This window comes from Lycium ferocissimum, chromosome 4, assembly GCF_029784015.1.
Source record: "Lycium ferocissimum isolate CSIRO_LF1 chromosome 4, AGI_CSIRO_Lferr_CH_V1, whole genome shotgun sequence".
In the NCBI taxonomy this organism is placed as follows: domain Eukaryota; kingdom Viridiplantae; phylum Streptophyta; class Magnoliopsida; order Solanales; family Solanaceae; genus Lycium; species Lycium ferocissimum.
The window spans coordinates 18,758,842-18,770,495 of record NC_081345.1 but is presented as its reverse complement, the minus strand read 5'-3'; the positions used below and the strand labels follow the sequence as shown (position 1 = coordinate 18,770,495).

The 11,654-nt window shown below is 35.3% G+C and overlaps 1 protein-coding gene across 1 annotated transcript; it reads left to right on the top strand.

Moving 5' to 3' along the window:
- The first annotated feature begins 208 nt into the window (after nt 1-208).
- On the top strand, nt 209-2,037 carry LOC132054425 (low affinity inorganic phosphate transporter 4). Its single transcript, XM_059446435.1, has one exon. It carries the CDS (start codon nt 271-273, stop codon nt 1,858-1,860), a length of 1,590 nt encoding a protein of 529 aa, XP_059302418.1. The 5' UTR covers nt 209-270; the 3' UTR covers nt 1,861-2,037.
- The last annotated feature ends 9,617 nt before the right edge of the window (nt 2,038-11,654 follow it).

The window sequence follows — 11,654 nt, the reverse complement described above, 5'->3', positions numbered from 1 at the left end:
TTCTTGTGGCGGCGTTGAGTTGGAGGCATATTATTGATTTAAGCAAAGAAAGAAGAAGGATATTCCCCAGTAGTTATCAACCAATTTCTTATTGATTTAAGCAAAGAAAGTAGAAGGATATTCTCCAATAGTTCTACCATTTTCTTGTTCTAGCTACAGAACCTAGGCTTAAACATCAATTAATTAATCACAATAACTGTCTATATATACATATAGGTTATAGCGATTTAGAGACATCAACCAATCTCATCATACAAAAGAACGAAAAGCATGACCTCAGACAATCTTGTAGTGCTCAATGCTCTTGACACAGCACGTACCCAATGGTACCATGTCACCGCCGTTATCATTGCTGGAATGGGTTTTTTCACAGATGCATATGATCTCTTCTGTATCACCACTGTCTCCAAACTTTTAGGTCGTTTATATTACTACGACCCAACTACCCATGCCCCTGGCAAATTGCCTCACTTAGCTAACAATTGCGTTAGTGGAGTTGCTCTAGTTGGGACTCTATCTGGCCAGCTTGTTTTTGGCTGGCTAGGAGATAAACTCGGTCGAAAGAAAGTCTATGGACTCACTTTAATCCTCATGGTCATTTGTGCACTTTCCTCTGGCTTGTCCTTTGGGTATGACGGAAAAGTTGTGATAGGGACACTCTGTTTCTTCAGATTCTGGTTGGGATTTGGCATTGGAGGAGATTATCCTCTTTCTGCTACGATCATGTCTGAATATGCTAATAAAGCAACTCGTGGGGCGTTCATTGCTGCAGTGTTCGCTATGCAAGGAGTTGGGATCATTTTTGCTGGTCTTGTTTCCATGATTATTTCCAAACTTTTTCTGATGAAATATGGAGGCAAACGGTTTGATGAGGATGAAATTTTTTCCACGGAGCCCGAGGCAGATTACGTTTGGCGGATCGTGTTGATGCTCGGGGCTCTTCCGGCTCTTCTTACCTATTATTGGCGAATGAAGATGCCTGAAACAGGGCGTTACACTGCAATTATTGAGGGCAATGCTAAACAAGCAGCGATTAACATGGGGAAAGTTCTTGACATTGAAATTCAAGCAGAAGGTGATAAATTGGCCCAATTCAAGGCAGCTAATGAATACCCTTTACTCTCCAATGAGTTCTTCCAACGCCATGGGCTTCACTTAATAGGTACAATGAGTACTTGGTTCTTGCTAGACATAGCCTTCTACAGCCAAAACCTCACACAAAAGGACATATTTCCAGCCATGGGACTTACTAGCAAAGCCAATACGGTTTCCGCTTTAAGGGAAATGTTTGAGACATCGCGTGCCATGTTCGTGATTGCCTTGTTCGGTACTTTCCCTGGTTACTGGTTCACGGTATTCTTCATTGAAAAAATCGGGAGATTTAGAATACAATTGATGGGGTTCTTCATGATGTCTGTTTTCATGGCAATCATCGGAATCAAATACGATTACCTAAAGACTAAAGATCACAAATGGACATTTGCAACTCTTTATGGTTTAACTTTCTTCTTTGCCAATTTTGGGCCCAACTCAACCACATTCGTTCTCCCCGCGGAGCTGTTCCCTACAAGGGTGAGATCCACTTGCCACGCATTAAGCGCGGCTTCTGGAAAGGCAGGGGCAATGATTAGTGCATTTGGGATACAACAGTATACGCAAGATGGGAACGTTAAAAAAATCAAGAAAGCCATGATACTGTTGGCCGTCACAAATATGGTTGGATTTTGCTGCACATTCTTGGTGACTGAGACGAGAGGGCGGTCATTGGAAGAAATTTCGGGGGAGGATAGCAGGCAGAATGAGACACAAATGAAGACTAGCAAACCTGTTTCTGGCCACCAGGATGATGGATGGGAATGATAAAAGGATAGTACATTTTCAAGTTTATATATCACTTTGAGCAATACGTAATCACATATGTAGGAAATGGGTCAATAAACGGGCGAAGAACCGATTAACTGGTTTGTCGTTCACGGGGTGTCACCCCGTGTTGTGCTTTTTATCTTCAATCATCTTTATGAATAAAAGCTTTAACGTGAAACATGACCTGTTACAAACAAGTAAAAATTACACGGGTAGTAGCGTATAGGTTAAATTGGCGTTTTATTGAGCTAGATCATCAGTATACTAGTACCTGGCCAGGATACTTTGCATTTTCTTTCTCCTTTCTGCACCCCTCCGTGGTTTAGTTTCCTTATTGCTATGATAAGTCATAAATATGTTAAGTAATAGATATTCATTTTTTGTGAAGAAATGGATGCCTTTTATTTTATTTTGTTAGTGTTTATGCATGAGAATGAAATTGGGGTTGAGAGGGGAAGAGGAACATCTTCTTTCTATACGATTTTACCTTTGTTTTAACTATAGGAATTTTCTTGCATTATTTATGTGCTCGAGCTTCACTAAGCTAGGCCATTAGCATGCTGGTACTTGGCCGAGATACTTTAGCATTTTCTTTCTCCTTTCCGAGCCTTCCTAGCTCCCATGAGGTCTAGTTTCCTTATTGCTATGACTAGTGATAAATGTGTTACTCCTAGTTATGTATTCATGTTTTACTGATGCTTTTAGTGTATCCCGTCAGTCTTTGCAATGAGAATGAAACTGGAGAGGAAAAAAAAGATACTATATTCTTTCAAACTCCATGAACAATTTATGGGTTCAAACTTTTCACAATTTAAGTATGAAAATTTGCTAGAGTTTCAAACCCATTCATGGAGTTCAAACCTTCACAAGTTCAAACTCTAAAAACGATTCTTGGAGTTCAAATAATGAGGTAATTTTTTTTAGCTTAGCCAAAAGCAACGAATAAATGTATATATATGGTGGGTGGCTGGAACTTTGGAAAGGATTGAAGAAGAAGAGTGTAGATTTTCCGTGTTTAGTTTTGGGGTATTTTGTCCAACCGATCATAAAGTGGTTAGATATAATTTACCTTTAAAATGGTAGCTAATTCCTCGTCACCGCTTTACAAAGTGGTGTTTTTACCCATTTTATCCCTCGACACCACACCTTTACAATATGGGCTCAACAATGGGTTGTTGGTGGTATTTGGTGAAGTAAATGGGCCTTTTCACAGGCCCGTTTCTTAACTTTGCAAGACTGACCCAAACGTCAGATTGTATCGACTCTCATCACGGTGCATAAAGCCCAAAAACATTTTTTATCCGTTCATTATGTTTACAAATTTTTATTCAAGTAATTGCACGGTTTGGCCTTCAAATGGACTGGTCTTTAATTTTTGCCTTCAAAATTGAATTTATGTAATAAGGGCATAAGTTACGCATCATAATGTCCACAAGTTATGCCAAAGCCTTCTCCTTTCTAAAGCAAAAAAAGAATGTCATCATTCTGATCGTGACTTGAAAAAATAAAGAAGAGAAGGAACTTGGAGTTGGCGCCCACATAACGGATTGCTTGCTTACCAACTTATGCCCCTGTAGGCATAAGTTCAATTTTGAGGAAGACCAGCACATTTGAAGAGCAAAAATTAAAGACCAGCACAAAATAGGGACAAAAATGCAAATGACCCTTTTTATTCAAGCAAGGACGACTCATTTGGTCGTAACAAAAGTTCAATCCCAACTAATAAGTAGTATGATTCTATTTGTCGAAATATTGTTTTTGTTTCTGGAATTGCAAGCAATAATAGATGCTATGAATATTCAAAGTGAGGTCTGCATGGAATTTCTTATGAATTCAAAGAAAGTGATTTTTGTGGTATATCGCGGTTGGCCGGCAGTTGTTTTCATGCCACCTAGCCAATCATGTCAATGCTTAGTCTTCATTGTCAACCTTAAGAGACACAATTGGACCTTATGTCTTGATTGGTACTCACTAAATTTGGTGGGATTTGACTTTCTGCTGCTTGAAAAGCATTTTTACCTAATTTAATTTGGTAGTACATTATAACATCTGGTTCTCACTTTCTAATACTTCAGTTAAGAGATTTCCACAGAACTTGAGTTCAAGAAATTTTGACTTGCAATTTTACTTGTGTTTTTGTCTTAAAAATGTTCTCTACCATATACCATTAAGCTACTTGGCCGATAAAAATTTCATCTCAAATATAAGGGGTACAAGAACACAAGTTGTTATGCAATACCGTTAAATTAACCAACCATAGCGAATATTGTTACTACTTCTCTTTGAAAGAGCAACCACCAGCCGTCTTACGCAAGAAAGCCTGGCTTGGACCAGAGAGACCAATTGGCTTAAAAGACGTGAGTGGGGGACCAAGAGGTATGCCAACCCCTTAAAAAAAACAAACAAAAAAAATAGTACGTAGACATAGCGTTTATGGTCAATTTTCGTTCATGTCTTTAAAATGATGCTCCCTCTGTCCCTTAACTTATGTTTCTATTTTACCTTTTAGTCTATCACAAAAAAAATATCATACTTTCTAATATTTGTAATTAATTTCACTTTACACTTTCTATTTCACTTCTAATAAAACTATTTATAACTACACAAATATTATGGTTTGTTTTAGATAATAAATTTTAAAAATCTTTTTTCTTCCTTAAATTTCGTACCCAGTAAAACACAGGCACATATTTCATAGTTATAGAGTTTTCTTCTTTCCTTCTTTCCTCTGCCTCAGTTCCATATTTTTTGCCTTCTATACAGGGCGGACCCAACGTGTTGGATGGGGGTACACGTGCCCCCCCTAACTTTGAAAAAAAACCCTATATATATATATATATATATATATATATACACACACACACCTTGAAACACTATGATATATTTTAAAAGGACCCCTCAAGCATAATTGCAAAAGTAGTTCAGTTGGTAGGAGTGCCCCTTGTTGACACCCAATTTTGTCCCGTCTTCCCCAAAATATTTATTTACGCTTCTAATGTTTTCGGCAACTTAAAAAAAAAATATAATAATTATTTGTATTTTTACTATAATTATTAGCTTTTATTAATACCGGCATTTCGTTATCCTGTTGTAGTCACTACTGTTATTATCTTTTATTACCGTTACTATTATCACTATTATTATTATTATTATTATTATCATTAATTATTTATTTTTATTTTTTTACTAGTATTATCATAATTTGCATTATAATCGCTTCAGCATACGCATCGCATTTATTTTGCGCAGTTAAATAATAGCGTTTATTTATTTTTCAAAATATTATTGCACGGCAATTACAACGTCATATAATTTTATTATCTGAACATTAATAAATACGTACTTTTACATTAGATAATATTTTGGCACACATTAGCATATAGTTAATTGAAATAGTTGTTTTATCTAAAATTAGAAGCCTAAATCATTTCTTTCATTCAGCCCATATTTTTAGTTCATCTACCCCAAACCCGAGCCCAACCAATTCCCAAATGTTTCGAACCGGTCCATTTAACAATTAGCCTATACCCATCAAAATTACACCCGACCTGGCCCAATTCTCTTATTTTCATCAGCCTAACCCTAACAGATCCGCACCTCCTCCCCTCCCCCCGCTCCTCTCTCTTCGCGTTCGTCTCTCTCTCTTCTTCATCAACAAAAACGGCGAATTCACAGAGTATTTTTGCAAATCCAAGCCATGCATGGCCGATTCGGAAACAAATTAATGCCCCGCACTCTCTCATCGTTGTTTTCAACCGTTGACGAGTTGAGATTTTTGTTGGTTTCCTTTCTCCTCTGTTCGATCCGAAAATGTTTTAATGGTTTTTGTCGATTTGTGAGGTAAAATTTGTTTTCTTATCAACTCGCTTTTTTCTTTCGAGTACCGATTTTTAATTGTTTTTGTCTCTTCATCCGTGGTTTCGATCGAGGCGTAAAGCCCCCTAACGTTTGACTTGAAATCCCGCCTAATCTTTTCAAAAGAAAACCTAGATGTGTCCTATAAATAATCGCTTGTTGAATCTATTAAAAGGGGGTTGTCGGAAGTCACACAGAAAAGATCTCTCTAGAAAAACATAAGTTCTTTTAGCTACCCCAAAATCTCCTCTAAAAGCATATTACTTTAGTAGTTACAATAGTGTTGAATATCGGGTTAAGAACATTAATCGTATTTTCTATTTTTCGCTTACCCTGTTGCTACTGTGTATCCGAGCATCGCAAGCTCTAGTGCGATAGTGTTCTAGCGTAAATCGGAGACCCTCGCACCCTGTTCGCTGCACCCGAAGCAGGTAATTCTCCATTCCCTCTTTTATTTCCGCTGCATTTTTCTGTTGCTCTGTGTTAGTTCAGTTTATTGTTCCGTGATTCAAGCATGTTAGATAAATTATTTTAGTTTGACAGATATGTCTGGACCGGTCTGTTTGTGCGATTAAGCGTGTTTAAGTAGGACAATGTAGTTGGTTTGTTTAAGTACATGAGCTACTCTTCCTTTAGTTGATTTCAGTTTTAGCAGTTTAATGCGTGGTCGTGTGTTTATAGGCGAAGTTCGATTCATGTTCAGATAGATATGCTTCTGCGTTATGTTGATTCATGTGCACTATAATACTTCTGCCCTTCTTCTGCCAGTAGCTCATTATCTTGTGAGCTTTGGATCTTTCATGAATGAATGTCTCTTTGCATGAGTTGGCTGTGGGAAAAGTAGTAATATGCTTGAGAGTCTTAATGTGATCCTGCTATTCTTCGTTTTTTTAAATCGACTCAAGTCCATCTGGGGAATTTAAGGGCTGATAGGCCTAATGTATTACCCGACTGCTGTTGTATGCTCCTATGTGAAATTATACGATTCGTGAGTTTGTTCACAATTTGTAAACCTTTGTTCGCTACTGCTATTGTGCATAATCTTTGCCTTAGCACATTTTTGTACTTGGTTTGCGGGACTGCTGTATGGTTGAATATAGTGAATATACTTAGTCCATACTATGTGCATCTTCGTGGGAATGAAACATGTGTTGACAGATCCTATGTACAGTCCATTGTCAGTGTGGTGTTTAAATTTTGTGCGTTGTTGCAAACATACTTCATTCGAAGTATGTATATAAGTATACTTAAATATACGTAGTATATACATAATCTACCGATTTGTTTTGAGTTTATATTTTATATGTTTAACATTATTCATTGATCGTATACTAATCCTTTTCCTTTCATTTTATGCATGACCATCACGTCCGAGGGATTCATTCTCCTCCCGCATTCGGTGTTGGGCTAAAAGCCCAACGAAATCTTTCCGAGTCACTCCCTATCAATCCTCTCCGTAGCAGAAAATAAAAAAACAGGATTTATTGGGCCGAAGCCCAATAACGGATCCATTGCGTCTTCTAAAAATGGGCCGAAGCCCAATGCGAGGAATAGACCCAGCCCAAAAAAAACGGTCCGGCCCATTGATTATTTGCCCTTTTATTTTATGCTGTGCACTTAACTTGTATTATGCCACTAACCCTTTATCTTGTTTTTATTTTCTTAATTTAGATGAATTCTTAGCAGATTAGTGGGATTTAGTTTTAGTAATGGGTAGTTAATTTAAGGAAAATTGATAATTAATCCCATAAACTTTATTTTCTTCTTTGTATTAAAGTCATTTATAGTGTCTATAATATTCACCTCTAGAATAATTGATAATATAAATTCATATTTTCGAATTAAAGGAATTATATTTTATACTTATTATATTAATTTCAAAACATCATTAATATGCAAATATAAATTCAAGCATATTTTGTAAAGAATTCATCAAGTTGGAGTCAGTCACACATATTTTTAGCTAAACATAGCTAATGAGAAAATAACAAAGGATAAAGAAACTCATATTAGTTACTTTTGTATGCAGTTTATACTCCTAAACCGTAAAAGAATCAATTAATATGTATGTATAAGTCTATTTTGCATAGCACTATTATATTTTTCTCTCAAAACCTTAGCAACATGTTATGAATTTTATCCTATAAACCTTAACCGCATTTTTAAATCTTAACCGCAATTTATCCTATAAATTTATATTCCTTGTATTTAAAGTCTTACCCATATTTATAAATCTTATTTTGAAAGTATTTAAATTTTTTCCTTGGTGTGAAATTACTATATTTTTCACAAGTTGGTTTTAATAGCATATTCATACTTTCCTTGAAAATCTCAGCAATATTTATAAGTTTCTTTTCTTAAAATTTAAACGTTACATTTAGCATTAATTGATTAACCTAAGTTTGGCCGGTAAACCGTAGTTAACGGATCCTAGAGGATGCCTAATCCCTTCCCTTTAGGATAATTAGATCCCTTACCTAGAATGCATGCTGATTAAGCGTATCATTTAACGGAGGTTTAGTTTTAACTTTGCCTTAGTTAATAAATTAGGTGTCCTAATTCACCTTTAAAATTAATTAGGTGGCGACTCCTTAAAACCAAGCACATAGGAATCTTCAATATGTTGTACCTATTTTAACTCGTTTAAATGGGGTATAACAACCCTGAGTGCTCACTGGTCACCACCCGAGATCAAATCTCTACTCCAACACAATTTTTTTCCGCCTATATACTTGTATTTTCGCTACTGCTACGCTATTAGTGACCGGTCCGACATGGTATTATCCCTCAGTCGTTATTAAAATTTTTATTGCCGTGTATGTTAAGATAATGGTGCCCCTGCCGTCTTAAAATTTTGGATCCGCCTCTGCTTCTATAGTCTTAATTGGCACAACAAGCACAAACCATGTAAGACCAATGTAAAATGACCGGAAGCTAATCTGTACGTAAAGCTCAACTCTGCAGATTTTGTAATGTAGTTGTAGTTTTTTATAGACAGTCCCTATGGCTTTGTATGCAGCTTATGACTCATCAAGAGAATTTAATACTCCCTCCATTTCAATTTATGTGAACTCATTTGATTGGACACGTAGTTTAAGAAAGAAGAGAAGACTTTTAAACTTGTGATGTTAAATGAGTCACATAAATTTTGTGTGGCTATAAATCATTGCATAAAGGTAAATTGTTTCCAAATATAAAAAAAGATCATTCTTTTTGGCACGGACTAATAAAAAAATAGGTTCACATCAATTGAAACGAAGGAAGTATATTATGGACCAGGGAGGTTGTAAGTACGTGTCCTTGGAAAGTGAATTATCAAAGAGGCCAAGAGTTGTAGGTGTAAGTATGTGTCTCACTAGCCTTCCTATTTTTATTTCTATATTTATCACTTACCAAAAATAAAGTAGTCAGTACGCACATGTTATTATTACTCCCAACTTGGATATATACATATGTATGTATTACTATATGATGCTTTGAAGTTTGACCTACCCGTGAATGGAAACTGTATGTAGTATCATTACAATAAAATTATGTTTTCCCTTTTAAGTGTACTCATGTAATAATACATTTATATTTTGGTCTCACGTGAGAGGGCATAATGTACTGAAGGAGATGCATTCATGCAGACCCTAGTTAACCATGACTTTATGCCTGTCAAGTGGGCCGGGCCGGGCCATATAAATACGGGTCACGAGGGCCGGGCCGGGCCAGGCCATAGTTAGTGGGCCGGGTTGGGGGAGGGAAAGAGGTGTCCGGCCCAACCCCCTACCCTGGTAGGGGTACGTGGTGGGCTAAGTGGGCTGGGCCGGGTTTTAGTTAGTGGGCCGCACCGGATTTTAATTATTTAAAAAAAAAAAATTCTAATACTAAAATTTATTAAGTTTGATACTTTAAAATCTAGTTGTTGTCAACTTTATTTTAACCATCAAGTTCCTTAGATTATACTTTGACCCTATTTTCAATCTATAAATACCATTCATTCTTTTCCATATTATCTCACAATTCCCTACTCTCCTCTTTCTCTAAATTTCCTACTCATCTAAATCTCTCTCTCTCTCTCTTTCTCTCTCTCTCTCTCTCGCTCTCTTCCAACTTCCAAGTTCAAATTTCAAAATTTAAATTTAATGGATAATGATAATCCTCCACTCAAATGATTATCCCACAATTATAGCTACAGCTATTTTATCCATAAATATATCAAAAGAACATCTCTCTTCCTACTTTTCTCCTACGTTGTTCTACATTTTCGTACGTCATCACAATCTATCTTCCAATTTCTCTTTGAGTTGATCCTTTTATTTTATTTTAACGATTCTGTAAACTCAGCTATCAGTAAGGATGACTGATGACACAACATTTCGACATAACTATCTTCCTTTTAATTATGATAATTGATTATTTTTATAATAATATCCATGATGCTCAATAGTGTTATTATATATATGTAAAAATGCTTATTTATGATTTTTTTTTTAAAATCGAAGTGGGCCGAGCCGGCTCCGTGGGCTAGAACCGGCCGCGGGCCGGGCTACCGGTTAAATGGCATGTCCTCACAAAATTCCTTATTTTTTAATCTGGCCCTTTTTTCACCAACCTCATCGTCACGGGTTGGGGTTATATGGTCGGTTAGGTGGTAGGTGTCGGCCGACCCCCGATTAAATTTGACTTACTTTAAGTTCTATGTTTTGATAATATAAAAAAAAATTTACTCAACCATGTTAGTTGATTTTATAATAATCATTAATTGGTAACTTGAAAAAAATGGTAAGAACCATATTATCATATTATTTCATTGATAGTATAAAGATTCTTTATAAAATTATCAGGAGTCGTTTGATTTGAGTATAAAAATTATTAATCTCAACATAAAATCCGCATAAGATAATACGTTGATTGGTTTAGGTATATATAGAAATAATTAATTTTAGTATAAAATTCCGTATAAGATAATACAATGTTTGATTGACAGTATTAAATAATACTCCATTTGAATTAAATTATGCATGTATCTATATATTATATTATTCAGGAAAAAATACGGAATAAGAATACTTGTATTACTAACAATGCAGGTGTTAAATCATTTAAACTGCAAAAATTGCCCTTTTAGACTAATTAATTCATGTCAACATTTTCTTCACTAAGAATAACCACATAACAATCAGTTCATTGTTGATCATCATTTAAATAATCTCTACATTACTAAGTAGGCATTTGGACATGCGATTTCATCTCATGGTTTCAACTCGATCATGAGCTAAAATCCTGAATCATCCAAAAAGGCATGATTTGGGATTCCAAATCATGATTTCAAATTTTTTTAAATGTAAAAATTGACCCATAAGTTTATATTTTGTAAAAATAGATCCATAAGTTAGTAGATATATTTACCAATCATGTTTACCAACCATTTATATCAAATATTAAAAGATCTACTAGTTGGTACTATATTTATAACAAATTTACTCTTACCAATTATGTGAGAAGATTATATTAAAGAGTAGTTACACTACAACTCATGTCCAATTTTTTATTTTAATGAACTAAAGTTTGATCAATTGATGCTGTATTTTTTAAAAAGGCCTTTTAGTAGCGTATTAATTTTGTTATGAACTATGACTTGCTCATTTGGTAAGATTGTATACGAATTGGAAAAGTTTTGATGATTTCATAACTTGTGGGGTTTTTATGTCTATAAGAAAAAATACAACTTAAGAAATCTAAATTGCATGTCCAAATAAAACTTTAAAGTCAAATCATCATGATTTCAAATCATGTCCAAATGGCTCCTAGTTCCGACACAACTTACTTCTAGACCAAATGTTCCCTTCGTGTATATTAGCCGGTTATGGGTTCGGCCGAACTCGGTAGCTTTGATCCAAATTCTATTTTTGTCTTAAGAAATCAATAAAATATATACAAATTACTAATTT